The sequence below is a fragment of the Stomoxys calcitrans genome, chromosome 3 (assembly GCF_963082655.1).
Source record: "Stomoxys calcitrans chromosome 3, idStoCalc2.1, whole genome shotgun sequence".
Taxonomy (NCBI): domain Eukaryota; kingdom Metazoa; phylum Arthropoda; class Insecta; order Diptera; family Muscidae; genus Stomoxys; species Stomoxys calcitrans.
Genome location: NC_081554.1, coordinates 16,060,588 through 16,081,707, shown reverse-complemented (window position 1 = coordinate 16,081,707; position 21,120 = coordinate 16,060,588). Strand labels below are relative to the sequence as shown.

Here is a 21,120-nt window from a genome sequence, read left to right as displayed (position 1 = left end):
TCGGCCGGGCCGAATCTTATATACCTTCCACCATGGATCGCATTTGTCGAGTTCTATGCGCGGTATCTCTTTTTAGGAATTGTTATGCTATTGGAGCTATATCAAGTTATAGTCCGATTCGGATTGTAAATGAACGCTGATTATTGTAGAAGTCATTGTGTAATATTTCAGTTCATTCGGATAAGTATAGCGCCTTGTAGGGTCTCAAGAAGCAAAATCGGAAGATAGGTTTATATGGGAGATGTATCAAGCTATTGATCGATTCAGACCATATTCAACACGTATGTTGAAGGTCATGAGGGAAGCCGTTGTACAAAATTTCTGCCAAATCGGTGTAGAATTGCTCCCTCTAGAGGCTCAAGAAGTCAAGATACCAGATCGGTTTATATGGCATCTGTATCAGGTTATAGACCGATTTAGCACAGTAGTTGAAAGTTATTATTAAACACTTTATGCAAAATTTCAGGAAAATTGGTCGAGAATTGCGCCCTCTAGAAGCTCAAGAAGTCAAGACCCAAGATCGGTTTATATGACAGCTATAACGGACGGACGGACAGACGGACGGACATGGCTAGATCGACTTAAAATAACATGACGATCAAGCATATATATATTGGGTTGCCCAAAAAGGAATTGCGGATTTTTCATGTAGTCGGCGTTGACAAATTTTTTCACAGCTTGTGACTCTGTAATTGCATTCTTTCTTCTGTCAGTTATCAGCTGTTACTTTTAGCTTGCTTTAGAAAAAAAGTGTAAAAAAAGTATATTTGATTAAAGTTCATTTTAAGTTTTATTAAAAATGCATTTACTTTCTTTTAAAAAATCCGCAATTACTTTTTGGGCAACCCAATACTTTATGGGGTCTCAGACGCATATTTCGAGATGTTACAAACAGAGGCCACCGTAGCGCAGAGATTAGCATGTCCGCCTATGACGCTGAACGCCTGGTTACGAATCCTGTCGAGACCATCAGAAAAAAATTTTAGCGGTGGTTTTCCCCCCTAATGGCTGGCAACATTTGTGAGGTACTATGCCATGTAAAATTTCTCTCCAAAGAGGTGTCGCACTGCGGCACGCCGTTCGGACTCGGCTATAAAAGGGAGGTCCCTTATCATTGAGTTTAAACTTGAATCGGACTGCACTCATTGATATGTGAGAAGTTTACCACTGTTCCTTAGTGGAATGTTCATGGGCAAAAGATGCATTTTTAATTAGTATACCCTCCATTCTATGGTGGAGGTTGTAAAAACCACTTTACATAACGTTGGCATTTCCTTACGTCACGATACGTCATCCATACGTTTAAATACAATGTGGATATTGCAATAACCCTCGAAGAGCTACGATGAGAATGATGAAGTGAGTGGGTCTTTGGCCAATTTTTACCGATTTTACCGAGCAACTATATCCATATATGGACTGATTTCGGCCAAGTCGCAGAAAAATGTCGAAGAGACTAACACATCTCACAGTCCCAAATTTCGGCGCCATTGGACAATAAATGCGCATTTTATGGGCACAAAACCTTAAATCGAGAGATCGGTCTATATGGCAGCTATATCCAAATGTGGACCGATCTAGAACAAATTGAAGAAGGATGTCGAGGGGCCCAACAAAACTCATTGTTCCAAATTTCGGCGCCATCGGACAATAAATGCGCTTTTATGGCCCCAAAACATAAAACCGAGAGATCGGTCTATATGGCAGCTATATGCAAATTTTGATCGATCTAGGCCAAATTGCAGAAATAGGTCGAGGGGCTTAACTTAACTCACTGTCCCAAATTTCGGCAACATTGGACAATAAGTGCGCCTTTTATGGGCCCAAAACCTTAAATCGAGAGATCGGTCTATATGGCAGCTAAATCCAAATTTGGACCGATCTCGGCCAAATTACAGAAATATGTCAAATAGCCAAGCACAAATTTTGGCGACATGGAACAATAAATGCGCCTTTTATGGGCCCAAAACATTAAATCGAGAGATCGGTATATATGGCAGCTATATCCAAATCTGAACCGATCTAAGACAAATTGAAGAAGGATGTCGAAGAGCCTAACACAACTCACTGTCCCAAATTTCGGCGCCATCTGACAATAAATGTGGCTTTTATGGGCACAAAACCTAAAATCGAGAGATTGGTCTATATGGCAGCTATATCTAAATCTGGACCGATCTGAGCCAAATTGAAGATGAATGTCGAAGGGCCTAACACAACTCACTGTCCCAAATTTCGGCGCCACCGGACAATAAATGCGCCTTTTATGAGCACAATACCTTAAATCGAGAGATCGGTCTATATGGCAGCTATATCCAAATCTGGACCGATCTGGGCCAAATTGAAGATGGATGTCGAGGGACCCAACAAAACTCATTGTCCCAAATTTCGGCGAAATCAGAATTAAACGACCTAATTTATGGACCTAAAACTTTAAACCTATATGGCAGCTATATCCAAATCTGGACCGATCTGAGCCAAATTGAAGAAGGATGTCGAGGGGCCCCAGCTATATGACAGCTATATCCAAATCTGGACCGATCTGGGCCAAATTGAAGAAGGATGTCGAGGGGCCCAACAAAACTCATTGTCCCAAATTCCGGTGAAATCGGACATTAAACGCGCCTTTTATGGTTCTAAAACCTTAAAGCGAGAGATCGGTCTATATGGCAGCTATATCCAAATCTGGACCGATCTAAGCCAAATTGAAGAAGATTGTTGAAGGGCCTAACACTGACCAAAATTTCAGCAAAATCGAATAATAAATGTGGGTTTTTGGCCAAAGACCCCAAATCGGCGGATCGGTCTATATGGGGGCTATATCAAGATACAGTCCGATATAACCCATCTTCGAACTTAAGCTGCCTGTGGACAAAAAAAGAATCTGTGCAGAATCTCAGCTCAATATCTCTATTTTTAAAGACTGTAGCATGATTTCAACAGACAGACGGACGGACATGGCTAGATCGTCTTAGATTTTTACGCTGATCAAGAATATTTAAACTTTATAGGGTCGGAAATGGATATTTCGATGTATTGCAAACGCAATGACAAAATGAATATACCCCCATCCTTCGGTGGTGGGTATACAAATGAGAGCTAACTCAGCCACATTTCGAAATGTAGGTAGCTTCTTTACTCTAATATTCCAAAAATTAAAATCATCATCTCTTCCAACAAATTTTCTGAAAAAATTCAAAAAAATGCCCAACGTTATCAAAACCTGTAACAGGCAACCATAAAAAGTAGCATACAAATATTTTTTTCAGCAGACTTGTGTACTCAAAACTGCAGATTCTGTTAGTTGAAATAGCAGTATGAAGTGTTTGCTAATACAGCAGCCCTATGTTTGCTGAATCATCAGTATTTTCTGCTTTCCCATTTTCAGCAGACAAAAACTGCTGTTTTAGCAAACTTTTTTGCTGTTTTGAAAAACAAATTTGGTTGAGTGTACTAAGTTATGGCAACTAAGATGGATGAATGGGAGTCGGTGTTCACCTGCTTGGCAGAAGTATGGATGTGGAGAGATAACAAACAGGGCGACGCAGTTACACAGATGTTGACAGGCCATGGTTACTTCCGGTAATGACTTCATAGAATAATCAAATGTTCTTCTAGCATTTATGAGGAGGTAAAAGTTTCAGACGATATAGAGCACACATTTTACCATAGCGAGCGCTGGTTGGAAAGACGCAGGTAACTGGAAACATTGATTGTCAAAGTTTCGCCTTGAACAATAGTACAGGGGATGTGGGAGAACGAGAAGAACTGGGAGGCGGTGACGAGATAAGCCGAACACCAACTGCGCTGGAGGAAGATGATCCTGTACAAAGCTGCGCAGAGTATGAATGTCGAGGTCTGCAGGCAGACACAATTAAGATGATGTGAATCATCATCAGGGTTCCACCTCGCAGCAATGAGAAAACGGTTCCGAGTAGTAAGTGGTTTTCCCGGGGTACACAGGATGGAGCCACCGTGGTGCATAGGTCAGCGTGCCCGGTTATTGTGTCCAAATGGCCGGGTTCAAATCCTGTCGGCGAGAATATCTTAAAACATTTTTTTTGCGGTGGTTATCCCGAAAGGCAGATAAAGTGATGGCAGGTGTGCTCTACCGTCACCCTGTCTCACCACTGTTGCATCCGACGTTCAAAATATTCAAATTTTTATGACAAATACGGCAGGTCCTTGGCCAAGTACCGCTGTTCGCATAGAATAATTGGTAGTTGATGTGGTTCAGTATAGAAAATTTGTTCGGGGTCGTCCATGGCTTCAGTAGATGGGCACCTTGGGAGTAGAGGATGATCTCATCGTCTGCTCCCTGTTCAACTGCATTAGACTGCATTGACTTTTCTGTCACTGCACTGCCGGATGTCGTCGTATTAGGTTCTTTGCCTATTCTTGTCCTCCGAATCTTTATAAAGTCGGTAATGGTACTATCGTCAGGTCCCTGTTCGTTAGGCTGTATTGAGTTTCCATTCACTGTACTGTCTGATGTTTCAATAGTAGGATCTTTGCCTATCTTAGTCATCCATCCATCCTTAAGTGAGGGGGCTTCTTGGCAGTAGGTGATGGTATCATCGTCGGTTTCCTGTTCGTTAGGCTGCATTGAGATTCCTGTCGCTGCTCTGCCTAATGTTTCAATATTAGGATCTTTGCTTATTCTAGGCTTTCGAATTTTGAATTCGGTGAGGGGTCGGTTCCGCCAGATGAAGCAGAGGTATCGGGAGAATTGGAGAGAGGAGAAACTTCTATTCCGCAGAAAGAAAGAGGAAATGGAAAGACGTGAGAGTGAGCGAATTGAGATGTACAGGAGTCAGAATGAAGTCCGGAAATTCTACAAAAAAAAAAAAATTAAACATCAAACCGATGGCTTTGGTGCAGGCACATCCTCCTCAGTAATTGAGGATATGGAAAGAACATTTTACCCAACTGCTAGTGTCCGACTTTGGCGGCGAGGAGGATACTGCAGATTCAATCTCTGATGATGGTATAGAATGTTTACCTCCTAGTCAGACCCCGACTAAAGAACAACAAGGCAGCAGGAGTCGACGGGTTACTCGCTAAACTATAAAGATAAAGAAAATGGAGAAAGTTGGGAACTTTATCTACCTCGGCACCGCCGTAGCCGAAACGATTGACACCAGTTTTGAGATTAAGCGAAGAATAATACTGGCCGTGCTGTTATATGGTTCTGAAGCATGGGTACTTGTGAAAGCAGATGAGGCAGTGCTTGCAGCATTTGAGAGAAAGATTCTTCGTTAAATATATGGACCAGTTTGCGATATGAACCACGAGCTGTATGACGTGTATGACGACAATAGAAACGGCTGCGTTGGCTAGATCATATTGTCAGAATGGATAAAGAAGCTCCAGCAAAGACGTCTTTTGAAGGCAAACACGGTGGTACACGCATACCGGGAAGACCAAAAGCCCGATGGAAAGATCAAGTGGTGGGTGGCACCTCGTAACTTGGTGTCAGAGATTTTAGAATGAGCCCAGAAGATCGAGGCGCTTGGAACGCTATTCTATAGGGTGATTTTTTTAAGGTTAGGATTTTCATGCATTAGTATTTGACAGATCACGTGGGATTTCAGACATAGTGTCAAAGAGAAAGATGCTCAGTATGCTTTGACATTTCATCATGAATAGACTTACTAACGAGCAACGCTTGCAAATCATTGAATTTTATTACCAAAATCAGTGTTCGGTTCGAAATGTGTTCAAATTTTGACAAATTTTGTTCAGCGATGAGGCTCATTTCTGGTTGAATGGCTACGTAAATAAGCAAAATTGCCGCATTTGGAGTGAAGAGCAACCAGAAGCCGTTCAAGAACTGCCCATGCATCCCGAAAAATGCACTGTTTGGTGTGGTTTGTACGCTGGTGGAATCATTGGACCGTATTTTTTCAAAGATGCTGTTGGACGCAACGTTACGGTGAATGAACACATTTCGAACCGAACACTGATTTTGGTAATAAAATTCAATGATTTGCAAGCGTTGCTCGTTAGTAAGTCTATTCATGATGAAATGTCAAAGCATACTGAGCATCTTTCTCTTTGACACCATGTCTGAAATCCCACGTGATCTGTCAAATACTAATGCATGAAAATCCTAACCTCAAAAAAATCACCCTTTACGTTCGGCTAGTGGAACAAATATTCTGTCATAGCCATTTAAAGCAAAGATGGGTCCGTCGTCAGGTCCCTGTTTATTGGGGTTTGCTGCCTGGTAATTTAGTATTGGGTTGCCCAAAAAGTAATTGCGGATTTTTTAAAAGAAAGTAAATGCATTTTTAATAAAACTTAGAATGAACTTTAATCAAATATACTTTTTTTACGCTTTTTTTCTAAAGCACGCTAAAAGTAACAGCTGATGACTGACAGAAGAAAGAACGCAATTACAGAGTCACAAGCTGTGAAAAAATTTGTCAACGCCTACTATATGAAAAATCCGCAATTACTTTTTGGGCAACCCTATTATCATCTTAGCTTATTCTAGTCTTTCCAATATTGAGAGAGACGGTGATTGTCTCTTCGTCAGTCCCCTGTTCGTTGGGCGGTATTAAGTCACCCGCCACTGCATGGCTTGATGAATCAATATGAGGATTTCTGCCTATGCTAGTCTTCCCAATCTTAAAAAAGACAGTCTTGCTCCCGTAGTGAGCCATGCCCTTAGTCTTAGCCAAACTCACCAGGGCGGTTTTGATCAATGCTAACCACAAGGGGGAGGACCCCGTAGCGCAGAGGTTAGCATATCCGGCTTTGACGCTAAATGCCTGGGTTCAAATCCCTTCAGTAAAAATTTTTTTGGCGTTGGTTTTCCCCCCCTATTGCTGGCAACATTTGTGAGCTACTATGCCAAGTAAAACTTCTCTCCAAAAGAGGTGTCGCTCGCCATAACAGAAGTCCTTGTGCCAAATGTCAACCAAATCAGGTGAAAATTGAAGCTTCTGGGAGTCAAATCTGGGGATCGGTTTATATGGCGGCTATATCAGCATATAGACTGATTCGAATTATAAAGGGTGACTTTTTAGATGTTATCTTTTTGGCAAGGCCTCCGTATCGAAGAGATTAGCATATCCGCCTATGGCGCTGAACGCCTGGGTTCGAATCCAGGCGAGACCATCAGAGAAAGAAAAAATTCAGCTGTGGGATTCCCCTCCTAATGCTGGCAACATTTGTGGGGTACTATGCCATGTAAAACTTTTCTCCAAAAGAGGTGTAGCACTGCGGTACGCCGTTCGGACTCGGCTTTAAAAAGGAGGCCCCTTATCATTGAGCTTAAACTTCAATCGGACTGCACTCATTGATATGTGAGAAGTTTGCTCCTGTTCCTTGGTGGAATGTTCATGGGCAAAATTTTGAATTTGCAACCACAAGGAGAGTTCCTTCGTCATTCGCCTTTCTGTGGAAGACCTCCCACTTCTCAAAAATAACACATTTTTGTTTTTGTAAAATTTATTGTTTTTGCATAGTTTATTTAAGAGAATAATAATTTTATTTAATAATTTCTGGAAAACACAGAGGAAGACTTTCTAGGATCAATCAACTCGTAATTATTACGCAAAACTAAGGACTAAACTAAACGAACATTTAAAAGAGTAACTATAAGGGCACTTAATATGAGCTAAAATGAAACTTTTATGGACTACACTTGTGTATAGGTAGTGCTTAGTCAAATATAACTTAAGCAAAAAAAAAAAAATTAAAAGTAAAAATACTTTAATTTTAAGCTTAACTAAGTTTTTAAATAAAATATTCTTAAGTTTTGTAAAAAAATGTAATTCTTTTCAAACGGACCTAAAAAGAATTGTTAAGGAAATAAAGGAATTGTAATGAACACTAAGTGTTCGGGCAAGTACACTTAAAGAAAAATAATAACTAATGTACAGAAAAAAAACTCAAGGCAAATTCCAATACAAAAGCAAAGACCAAAAACACAACCTGCTATGATCAACATAAAATTTTGGATAATTTTTAAACAAAAAAATATACAAAGATTAACTAGCAAGCGAGCAAGAGAGGGAAAGAGAGAGAGAGAGAGAGAGAGAGAAACGGCAGTAGCTACGTAAAAATAACTTAAAAATATCCTTATTTGGTAATTCCCCTAAAAAGGAATTCACAAGTTGCCATGGTATGGAAACTCAAACTAAAATCCTAAGAAAAATCCCCTTTCGTTATGCTTCATCTGTCTTTCTAGATGGCCCCATGCTAGTCTAAGTCTAAGACTCTAACCTAGATATTGTACTTGTACTTACAAGACTGTATGTATGTGAATAAATCTCTCTTTCCAATGCACAGAGATCACCTTAACTCAAGACTCTTGTCATCCCCCAAATAGGCTAAGACTTAGAACTAAGTGTCTTAGATCTAGCATATAATTCTCTATGTATAGATGAAATTTCTATAGATGTGCAAGGCATTGCTTAAATTAGACTCTAGTAAAAAATGTTAAACTTGGAATGTTGTTAATTAGCGTCTCATGATGTCCTCGATGCTGAAACCGGTGCTGCGTTTAACTGGTGGCGGTTGCGGTTGCGGTGGTGGCTGTTGGGCTTGATTGCTATGGCATGGGGCCGTGGCTGTGGCCGCGGTTTGACTTCGATTAGTAACTGTGGTTGCAGACGACGAGGAGGTGGACGCATGCGAGGCCAATGACGTTGAGTTGGCATTGGAAGGCGGTGTTGAGGAATTGGCCTCCATTGGCGGACCTGCACGATTCGAGTGATGCAAATAGGCCTCGCTTAGGCTGGCTGCCATAGATTTTTCTGCCTGCCCCACTGCCAGATGATAGTTGGTGGGCATATAGGGCCCCGGCTTGCTTGGCATGCCAGAGGCTGAGGGTGGCGGTGGCCCCAGATGTGAGGGAGGAACTGCTGCTGCTCCCAGCTTCAATGCTGAGGCCGCCGCCGCTGATTGCAAGGCATGCAAATGCGGTCTTGACATATTCAGGGCATACATACTGGCATTGGGCGCAAAGGGCGGTGGTCTACCATGGCCCAAGGCATGGGCATGCAAGTGATCAAACTCCACTCCCAGGGCTCGCTTTCGTATGGGTATGGAGCCCAGAAAACTGGGCACAGCCTCATGGGGTGAATGCAAGGGGGCTGGTGGTGCTGTGGTTTGACCTTGCGTCCCAGATGCCTGGGGTTTCGAGCTGGTGTCTATCAGTACAGGCATGGCCCCGGGCGGTATGCCTCCTGGTTGTATTTGAACTTTCAGATCGGTGGGTCCCGTCATCAAAGGCTTGCTATGGAGATCTCGGCGTACATGCAGCAAAGGCAAATAGGCTTCGGCATTGGATTCATGGCCTGCCATGGGGCCCATATAATTGGCCATACCCGTCGAAGTGCTGGCTAACAAATAATCCGTTTGCGTTGGAGGCGGTGGTAGAGAAGCAATCGTAGCTCCCGGCATGCCACCAAGCTCCTCGCCATTGCGCATTAGTTCATGTGTAGGCCTCATGGTGTACTGGGTGCCTCCCTCATGATGGCAATGGGTAACACCCTGATATTGGCATGAACCCTCGGCCATATCGTCGTTTTTGCGTTGTGCCTTTTCGTTTAGCTCTTGTTTGATCATAGGTTTAATGGCATCCTTCTCAGGCAAATCCCCCCCTACCTGCTCCTCTTCATCCGGCTCATCCAGCAGCTCATCTTCCGAATCATCTTCTAAGGCCTCACGATCAAATTGAGCCTTACGCTTCAGCGACAAACGTTCGGCCATGGATATGCGTTGATCCCCCTCCAATTCATCATCTTCATCCTCCTCTTCCTCCATATCTCTATCCAAATCGCGAGTGGGAGAGCCATGTCTTTGTACTGGGGAATTGCGTGGCGAATCCACCTCCAACAGTGAGTCATCTTCATCGCCGCTTAGATTGCCTCGCTCCTCCTCTTCTTCCACCACATCCACATATTCGCCAGGCACATCGCCCACGGCATGAGTTAGAGTATGGCGACGCAGGTCACAATTGCGGCGGAATACCTTGCCGCAAGAATTGCATTCGTAGGGCTTGTGGTCGGTGTGGGTAAGCAAATGGGTCTTCAGATTGGAGCGTTGATTAAAGCTGCGACTGCACACAGGGCATTTGTGGGGGGACTCCTCCATATGCAAAATCTTGTGGACGGCCAAGGTGCGTGACTGGCAGAAGCCCTTGCCGCATTCGGTGCATTTGAAAGGCTTCTCCTTGGAGTGTATGTATCTGGAAAAACAAAAAAAAAATGAAACCTTTTATAGTCTCTTGGGGTATGGTCCAACGTACCTGTGATCTCTCAAATGATCCTGCCTGCGGAAGGCCTTGCCACATATGTCACACGAGTAGGGCCGTTCATCGGTGTGGGTGCGTTCATGGATTAACAGGTTATAGGACTTGGTAAACTGGCGATTACAAAATTTACATATGAACTGTTTCTTGGGTCTGGAGGCCCTACCCGGGGCCCTTAGCAGACGTCTGTCCAGACCTGCATGCATAGAGGGAGGCAGACCGGGGGGAAACAAGGCCGCAGCACCAGAGGGAAATGTAAAGCTGCCAGCCCCTGTGGGCGAGGGACCCGGTCCTCCCAGATAGGGTGGGGGATACATCACCGAGCCGGGCACCCCCGGTGGCGGTCCTTGGCCAGGACGAGGCATCAGCATGGCAGCAGCCACTGCCGCCTCCCTTAAAGCTAACTCTTTGCGTTTATCGGCCATCATGGCCATAATCTCGAAATTGGAACCCCGTTTGGGATCTTTGCCTGCCTCCGCATCCATCATGCTGCCATAAAGAGAGGCAGGGCCTCTCAGCGGATTGCGATGCGAGGGCAGCACTGGCACAAAGGCAGAATTGGAAGGATTTGGATTTGACATCTTGTTGCTGTTGCTCTTAAACAAAGTCAGTTGAAATGCTCCTCTATGTGTCTCTGTTAGTTCGTGGCTAGTTACTAAATCTTGCTATCCAATGTCACATACTGCTGCCTGCTGTCACTGGGAATCTGCAAATAAAATTCACATCAGAGATAAGCGTCGTTTTAGCTCAAAGAACAGGAGCTATGAAGTGCTATGTCTAGTATTAAGATAAGTGCCATGATTAATGAAAACCCATTTATTTGGTACTTAGTTTCTACAATTTTTACCCCTTACCCCCACCCCCAGACCCGAGGGATTTACAATGGTGCCTATAAATTACTGAGGACTTTAGCTAATCTAAATTGTTTTCTCAAAATGCCAGCCCTCCTTCCCCATTGTAAAGCTGAACAGTTTTAGCGATTTGTAGGCGGTGTTATTGTTCATGGAAGTCTTTGCTAGCTAACGCTCGTTCGTTTATTCGTCTACAATTTATCTTAACAATGTTGTTGCGAACTAACGACTTTTTTTTCAAGTTATAAAAAAATGCCATTTGTCATTGCAGCATTGTGTTCTTATATTTCGAGGGTCTCCTAAAGACAAGCTGGAGTAGATGAAGATAAAAAAATCAAATTTTAAATTTTTGTAAAATTTCGATATATATATATAAATTTTTGATGGAAAAATCGATTTTGTATCTTATTGTTTATGATTTTGAGAATTTGAAATATTTTAGTACAAAAATTGAAATAATCGATATTCGATTTGTCAAAAATATTGATAAATCGATAAGTAATCGAAATAATTCAGTTTAAGGTATAAACAATAAATTCAAACTAAATACTCAATAACAATTTGATATTTATTGAAAAAAAATCAAATTGAACGTTTTAAAAAATATCGATAAATATCGATAAATATAAAAAAATATCGATAAATACAAAAATTATCGAACATTTTTTGTGTCCAAAAATGGCAAATTTTTTAACAATTTGTGTAGACTTGTTCAAATTTTTCAACGGCCTACATCGATAATAAGTATCTGTGTAAAATTTCAAGCGGCTAACTTTACGCGTTCGACCGCTATAGTAGTTTCAACAGATGGACGGATGGCCGAACAAGCTTAGATCGACTCAGAATGTGGAGACGTTCAAGAATTTGTATACTTTAGGTGATCTTTGACGATTGTTTCGAGATGTTACGAACGGAATGACTAGACTAGTATGCCCCCATCCTATGGTGGTGGGTATAAAAAAATTTATAACAAATTGAAGTTTTTTGATGGACACATAAATTTTATCGATATAAAATCAATGCCAGGGCTTTGGTTCTTGACATTACTTTGCATTTCAGTAAGAGCCCCGGTAGCCAATTTAGTAGCGTGCACGGTTTACCAGTGCGAAGTCTGTTAATTCGATTCCCACCAAAGATGCTTCTGTTGTATCTTGATACAAACTTTCTGTGGTGTTGTAATATCGATCAATTTGTTCAAAATCGATTTGAAGAAAATCCATAAGTTTTATCAAAATATATAAATTTGATCAAAATAGACATATTTGATCATAATCGATAAATGTGATGAAAATCAATACATTTTAATAAAATCGATAAATTTGATGAAAATCGATAAATTTTATTACCATCCATAAATTTTATGAAATCGATAAATTTGATGAAAACTGATCATTTTGGCCGATCGATCAATTTCTTCAAAATCGATTTGATGAAATTCCATAAACTTGATCAAAATAGATAAATTTCAATCATAATCGATAAATGTGATGAAAATCAATATATTTTAATAAAATGGATAAATTTTATCAAAATTGATAAATTTGATTATAATCGATAAACTTGATTAAAATTGATAAGTTTGATCATAATCGACAAAAATGATCAAAATAGATAAGTTTGATCAAAATTCATAAATTTTATCAAAATCGATCAATTTGATCAAAATCGATATATGATGAAAATCGATAAATTTGATTAAAGTCGTTAAAATTGATAAATTTGATCAAAATAGATCAATTTGATCAAAATAGATAAGTTTGATCAAAATCGATACATTTTATCAAAATCAAAAAGTGATAAATTTCATCGAAATCAGTAATTTTGTGTGAATCTTTGGTCGAAATCAATATCAATGGTGCGTGGAAAACAGAAAAAATTGAAGAGTATTCATGGAAACATCAATTTTATCGATATAAATTTCAGGCCAGGACTTTGATAAGAGTATCAATAGCCGTTTAAGTAGCATGCATGGATTTCAAGTGTGGAGTCCGCTAGTTTGTTTCCGACCAAATCGCTTCGGTGGTATCTTAACCCATTAGTGCATAAGGTTCCCTAGCACAGTTTATTCAAACATTTCATTTTTTTTCAGAATAAATTGATGACCAATAAGTGATTAAAAAAACAGTTATTATATAAAACACGAAACTTCATAAACCGATAAAACGCACGCTATGCAGCAATGAGTTAATACAAACTTTAACGGACAACCACTAACCAATGTTAGGTTAGGTTGAAAAGAGGGTGCAGATATTAATCCGACCAATGCCACTATGAATTTGTGTGATCTAGAATCTATAAACCAACCTCTAAAAAGAAAAGTTTAAGTTAGGAATTCCGTTCTACTTACAAAACCTTAATTGTTTTCAAAACCACTTCCCTAAGTTGGTTCATGTCTGGTGTTGTGTCCCAACCTAAATGCCGGTATCTGTTACACGTGAAAGCCGGGCAATGACAAAGGAAATGCTCCAACGTCTCATTATCTTTCCCGCATGCCCTACTCATGCTATCACTTGACACCAAAAGCTTTACTGACATCCCTCTTACTTCCTTTCAGTAATAGCCTCGTCTTCTCACGATTTGGATCCCCCCATAGGGTTTTCGCTGATCCAAAATGTTGCTTGCGCATTCATTGCCTACTCCCTTATCTCGGTCTGCGTCGACCCGAAGAAAGGCTTCAGATTAACCAAGTTTTTTGACGGCAGTCCTCTGGCCTTCACCGCCAAATCGTCTGCCCTTTAATTTCCCCTTACTCCGTTATGACCCAGCACCCAAACGATGCGGATTTTGCCATCCTCAGAGAAGGCGTTAATCTCCTTCTTACACTGCAAGACTGATCGTGACCTTACCGTCCTGGTTGTTATTGCCCTTATGGCCAGTTTACTGTCGGTAAAGATGTTGACACTTGACGTTTTCGCCTTAGAACCACACCACTTGACGTATTCCCTGATCGCCCGGATCTCCGCCTGCAGGACCGTATTATGGTCGGGCAGTCTAAAACAGCTCTCAGTCTCTGGGGTTCTCAATGTGGACCCACAGGCCACTTTGTCCTCTAGCTTTGATCCATCCGTATACCATTTGATCCAAGACTGTGCCGATAGCAGCAGTGCCTCGCACTCGACTTCAAGGTTCATCTCAGGTATCCGATCGGAAACCTCTTCCCTTCCTTCCAGGTTTCCTATCGTCGCCTCGTTTATACCGCAATGGTATGAGGTGCTCCCATCCTCAATCTATTCTCCCATCGCCTTAAGTCTCATAGCCGCAGTGGCTGCCTCACACTTAATCTGCACTTTTTCTCCATTGTAGTCCACCAAACTACTGAGGCGTAAATAAATATTGGTCAAATCACGTTCCTGTAGAGCCAGTGGACTATCCTCGGATTTAGGCCCCATTTCGAGCCTACAGTCTCGAGTCTACATAGTGCCCAACATATGTGAGCCTTTTCACTACGCTGCTGAATGTGACACTTCCAATTCAGTTTCCTCTGCAAGATCATTGTTCTGTATTTGACCTTGTCAGATATCGAAATCGTCTTATTAAGGAAACGTGGTTTACCACTAACCAAAGATTCTCTAAAATCGGACAGCGAATGTTGAATTGTACATATTCCCTGTTTTTAAACTCGCAAAGGGTCTAATGTAATCGTTTTCTTGTCCTTGGCTTGAATGAACAAACTTTTAATTTCAATCTCCTCTAAAGCAAATTTTCGGTTTAGTTAATGTGTGACTTACTTCTCCCCCAACCACAATCAAAAATTGTCCATCAACTATTGGCCCACCATGTCTTTGAACATATTTTCTCTTCCAAGATGTGTATTGACTATACCCCGACTTCTATTAAGAAGTTCTTGTTGCCTATTGATGTTGTCGCCTCCATTGTTAGAGAAGAAATTAGTGTTTCATGGAACACCATAGCATACAGCAGGCAGGCAGTCAGTTATTCACTCACGGCATTCGGTATGCACGCAAGATAAGGTTCACATTTATATGACACCAGCGACTCAATGTCTGATAACAAAACAGGTCTCCTCTAAACGGAGTCAAGCCACGCATATGCATCCCCCCTACGTCTAGGCATATCGAGTTGAGTTGAGTTGAGTCAATTCAGCCTGCCTATGGTGCCGATAGATAGGTTTGTTAGCTTATTTTCAGCCGTCGTCGTAGTCGTTGTTGGTGGCCCCTGTTCTGGGTTGAGGGTTGGGTAAACAGTAGTTCGAGGCAGCAAACAGTCAAACAGCAGTTACGCCAACACTGCCTGCCGCATTGCTGCGACAAACGGCAAAGTGTGGCCCAAGCATGCATGGCTGGATGGCATGATCGAGAGACTTAAAATGCGAACGCAGGCAGTTATTTGTATGCTAGAGGTACGCATACTTTGATATACTACCTTCATCTAAAATATTATTATTGTTATTGCCATTGCTATTGCTATTGCTATTATTATTATCGTTATTGGTAGTACGACGATTCGGTTATCAGAACAATGGTAAATATAAGGCAGTGCCTTGAAGGAAAACATGCTATAACTTTAAAACAAAGATAAAATGGTCTACCATTTGTGAACGATATAGGGCAATAGGGGAAGACAGAAAAAGGGTTGGTGGGAGGGAGGCAAAGGGCTTAGGTGTCATATAGGGTTTCTGTTGAAGGTAATGATTTTTCGAAATTAAAAGTTTTCTAGTATTTGAACTATGCTAGACTTAGTGTCTACTGAAAAAAGGCTCAGGGAAATTATGTCAAAATAAGCCCAGATGAAAATGTGAATGTCCTCTTTAACATTTTCATTTTGTGGTAGATTTCATATTCAAACTTTAATTTTTAGATGACGCAGGGGTGATGCATTCAAAGGCCAAATCCTGAGCAATCCAGGTACTACTATCATTTTAACTGTATACACTGACTTGTCAACAAAAATATTTCTTTAAAATATTTCTCGAAAATTGTCTCTTCTCTTGTTGATGCGTTATCTCCACAAGACTTCTAATAACAATTTTGTTTCAGAAAAATAGAAATGCAGTCCCAAATTTATTCTTTCAAAATTTTGGCCTAAACCTCTTTTTTAAATTTTGTCCTAAAAATTTTATACAGAAGTTTTGTCCCAAAAGTATACAATAAAATTTGTGTCCAAAAAAATAGTCTATGAAATTATTTTCTGAAAACTATCGTATGCAAATTCTGTTTCAAAAAAATTTCTATACAAATTTTCAACAAAAACTATTTTTATAAAAATTTTGTCCCAAAAATTTTCTACAGAAGTTTTATCCCAAAATTATACAATTAAACTTCTGTCCAAAAAAATTAGTCTATAAAATTATTTTTTTAAAAACTATTCTATACAAATTCTGTTTCAAAAAATAAATTCTATAAAAATTTTATAAATTTTTTTTTACAAAAATTTTGTGCCGAAATTTTTTAAAAAAAAAAAATTTGTATTTTCTTTAAAAATGTATATCAATCATCTTGTCCATAAAAAAATTGTTATAAAAATTGTTATAAAAAAAAAATATTGTCCAATGAATTTTTCTATAAAAAAAATTCAAAAAAATATGTTAAACGTTTTGTCCCAAAAAATTTATTTAAAAATGTTGTCCCAAAAGTTTTTCTGTGAAAATTTTTTCCAAAAATTATGTCTCCAAAATTTTTCAATAAAAATTTTTTAACAAAAACTTTTCTACCAAAATGTTTTTATAAGAATTTTTTAACAAAAACTTTTCTACCAAAATGTTTTTATAAAAACTTTATCCCAAAATATTTTACAAACAAATTTTGTTTCTGTTTTTCCATTTTGTTTTAAAATTTTTTATGAAAATTTTATCTCAAAATGTTTTTTAAAAATTCGCCATAATAATTATTGAAAAAAAGTTTTGTCCCAAAAATTTTGCTTTAAAAGTATTGTCCCAAAAATTTTGCTTTAAAAGTTTTGTCCCAAAAATTTTTCACTAAAAATTTTTCCCAAAAAATGTTGTCTCCAAACATTTTGAATGAATTTTTGTCTCAAAAAGTTTCTTAAAAAATTCGTCTCAAATTTTTTTATAAAAATTTCAATAAAAAATTCCAAGAAAACTTTTTACAATCACAAATTTTTGTTAAAAAATGTTATTAGTTTTTTTTTTAAGTTTGATGTGCCAAAACGTTTTCGTATAAAATTTTTTCATCGAAACTTTGTCTATAAATATTTTGTCCCAAAAATATTTTTATAGAAACTTTTTCCAAAAACATTTTTTAAAATAACTTTGTCCCAAAAATTCATGCATACAAATTTTGGTCCAAAATTCTTCTATAAAACTTTTGTCCCAAAACTGTTTCGATCAAAATTTTGTCCCAAAATTTTTGTCCCAAAATTTTTTTGATCAAAATTTTGTCCCAAAATTGTTTCGATTAAAATTGTGTCTCAAAAATTATTATATACAAATTTCGGGCCAAAAAATTTTCTATCAAAATTGTGTCCCATAAATTTTTCCATAAAAATTTTGTACCAAAAATTTTTACTATAAAAATGTCCCAATTTTTTTGTAATATTTTCCAATGTTTCTAGATTTTGCGCCTCAATGTTGTCTATAAATATTTTGTCCCAAAAATATTTTTATAGAAACTTTTTCCAAAAAAAATTTCAAAATAGCTTTGTCCCAAAAATTCTTGCAACAAATTTTGGCCCAAAAAATGTATCCATAAAAATTTTGTCCCAAAATTTTTTTGATCAAAATTATGTTCCAAAAATTTTTCTATACAAATTTTGTCCCAAAATTTTTTCGATCCAAATTTGGTCCCAATAATTATTGTATTCAAATTTTGTCCCAAAAATTATTGTATTCAAATTTTGTCCCAAAAATTTTTCTATAAAAATGTGGTCCCATAAATTTTTCCATAAAAATTTTGTCCCATAAACTTTTCCATACATTTTTCCATGAAAATTTTGTCCCAAAAAAATGTTTAATATATATCCCAATTTTTTTTTTAATATTTTCTCATATATCTAGATTATGCACCGAAACTTTGTCTATAAATATTTTGTCCCAAAAAAATTTTTTTAGAAACTTTTACCAAAAAAAAAAAAAATTTAAATAACTTTGTCCCAAAAATTCCTGCATACAAAATTCGGCCCATAAAATTTTCTATTTTTCTATAAATCTTTTGTCCCAAAACTGTTTCGATCAAAACTTTGTCCCAAAAATTTTTCGATCAAAATTTTGTCCCAAAATTTTTTTGATTAAAATTTTGTCCCAAAATTTTTTCGATTAAAATTGTGTCCCAAAAATTATTATATACAAATTTCAGCACAAAAATTTTTCTATAAAAATTTTGTCCCATAAATTTTTCCATAAAAAGTTTGTCACAAAAATTTGTACTATAAAAATGTCCCATTTTTATTTTAATTTGTTTCCATATTTCTAGATTTTGCGCCGCAACTTTGCCTATAAATATTTTGTTCCAAAAATATTTTTATACAAACTTTAAAAAAAAAAAAAAAAAATTAAATAACTTGTCCCAAAAATTCTTGCATAAAAATTTTGGCCCAAAAATTTTTCCAAAAAATTTTTATATAAAAATTTTGTGCCAAAAATTTTTCTTTAAAATTTTTATCCCAAATTTTTTTTCGACCAAAATTTTGTCCCAAAAATGTTTCTATAAAAATGTTGTCCCAAAAATTATTGTATACGAATTTTGTCCCAAAAATTATTGTATACAAATTTTGTCCCAAAAATTATTGTATACAAATTTTGTCCCAAAAATTATTGTATACAAATTTTGGCTCAAAAATTTGTCGATAAAAATTTTGTCCCAAAAATTTTTACTATAAAAATGTCCCAAATTTTTTTTTGATTGTTTTCCCATATTTCTAGGATTTTCTTTTAGCCACCTCTTGATAACAATGACAATGGTCTCATATACAATGATAGCAAGGCAATTTTTCAACATCACATCATCATTAAGTGCAGGGAATTAAGAAAGCGATCATATTCCTTCCCAAGACTTGACCACAATATTAAATTTACCTTTGGGCCAAACAATTGTGGTTAAGGTTTAGTTTCAGTGGTTTATGCGTGCGTTTCTTTAGCGTTATGGCGAAGGGTAAGTATAAAACATTACTATTAGACAAAAAAAGTTGAAGCTATTTCTGGGGGTGGAGGGGCCGGGTTTGATGCAATGGCTACAGCAGCAACTCTTTACAATGAAAGAAAAGAAGTAACAAAAGCAACAATTGACAGAAAGAAAGGGTCTCCTCGGTGTACTACAGGTCTTCCATTCAAGTAACCAATATATTTTCCGGCAGCCACCAGTAATGCATTCAAAGATCATAATGATTATGATGATGACGATGCTGACGCTGCTGATGATGGCTTACAAAACGACAAAGTCAATGTCTAAATTCACCATCTCAAACTACCAAATGCAAAGGATGGACGACAACTACAAAAAAAAAGTAAAAATGTGTGCTCATTATTCATGAAGCAAAAAAAAGCAAAGTCTGTGGAATCGGCACTTTTTATGAACGAAATTGAAGAGAAAAAACCTTAACAAAATAAGAAGACCTGAAAACAAAAACCAACAACAGCCACCAAATAACTATGGCGTTCCACACAAAATTGTGAGTGAATCCATGAAGAAGAAGCATAAGCAACCGCCCCTGCCAGCATCAGGGCCACAGAGTCATGGATTACCACCACAAGGCATAAACAGCCATCACCAGCCGTACCATCATGGGTAACAGCAGCTTGCCAGCACTCCATGAACACTCTGAAACGTCGTCTTGAATAAATAATGATCATCATTACGGTACCGAGATGAAGATGATGATGAGGATGGTGGTCTCTGGACGATCATCGGTCGTATTGTTGATTGTTTAGTGGGTTTGTCAATGCACAGTGGTTAGTGGGAAGAGTTAAAAGGTTATGATGCCAAAAAGTAAAAGTTATTTAGTTTTGTTTAAAAAAAAAATTGTCTCCAAATTTTTTTTACAAAAATTTTGTACCAAATATTTTTTATCAAACATTTCTCTACAAAAATGTTGCCTCAAAAAGTATTCCATAAAAATTTAGTCCCAAAAATTGTTCTATAAAAAATGTGTTCCAAAATTTTTTCTATAAAAATGTGCAAAAATTTTTATAGAAAAATTTTGACTCAAAAAGAAATTTTGGGACAAATTTATAGAACAATTTCTCCCAAATTTTTTTCCAAAAAAAGTTTCAATAAAATCTTTGTTCCCAAAATGTTTCTATAAAAATATTTTCCTAAATATTTCTCTATAAAATTTTTGTCCCAAAATTTTTTCTTAAAAATTTTGTCCCAAAAATGTTTCTTTAAAATTTTGTCCCAAAAATGTTTCTTTAAAATTTTTTCTTAAATATTTTGTCCCAAAAATTTTTCTTTAAAATTTTGTCCCAATTTTTTTTTTTAATTTTGTCGCAATAAATTTTTTCCAAACATTTTTTTACAAAACAGAAAGTTCGTATGCATAAAAAATTTGTCCCTAAAATTTTTTCTAAAAAAAAATTGTGCCAAAAACATTTTGCTCAAAAAATGTTGTCCTAAAAAGTTTTCAATAAAAAATTAGTTTCAAAAATTTTTCTATAAAAATTTTACCATAGACATTTTTTCTAAAAAACTTTTGTCCCATAAACGTTTTTATAAACTGTTGTCTTCATAATTATACCCTACATCACCACTGGGGTACAGGGTATTATAGATTTGTGCATTTGTTTGCAACGCAAAGAAGGAGAAGAGCTAGACCCATTGATAAGTATACCGATCGACTCAGAATCACATTCTGATTCGATTCAGCCATGTCCGTCTGTGAGTCCATGTATTCTTGTAATTAAAGTGCAGGTAGTATTTGTTATCTAATCATCACAAAATTTTGTACATATCACTTTTTTGGCCCAAGGACTAACGCTATTGATTTTGATAAAAATCGGTTCAGATGCAGATATAGGTCCCATATATATGTATTGCCCGATTTCCACTTAAATTGCCGCAGTAGCTACAATTCTCAACAGATCTGCACAAAATT

At 37.7% G+C, this 21,120-nt stretch overlaps 1 protein-coding gene across 1 annotated transcript in view; it reads right to left on the bottom strand.

Annotated features, from left to right (window-relative positions):
* Nucleotides 1-7,455: 7,455 nt before the first annotated feature.
* Nucleotides 7,456-21,120, bottom strand: part of LOC106087838 (protein bowel) — a 40,566-nt gene continuing 26,901 nt past the window's right edge. Inside the window, exons 2-3 of the mRNA XM_013253017.2 lie at nucleotides 10,262-10,970; nucleotides 7,456-10,201 (exon numbers count right to left, since the gene is read on the bottom strand). Of these exons, the coding sequence (XP_013108471.2) occupies nucleotides 8,470-10,201; nucleotides 10,262-10,845 (2,316 nt within the window). The 5' untranslated portion in view covers nucleotides 10,846-10,970 and the 3' untranslated portion in view covers nucleotides 7,456-8,469. The remainder of the gene's footprint in view (nucleotides 10,202-10,261; nucleotides 10,971-21,120) is intronic.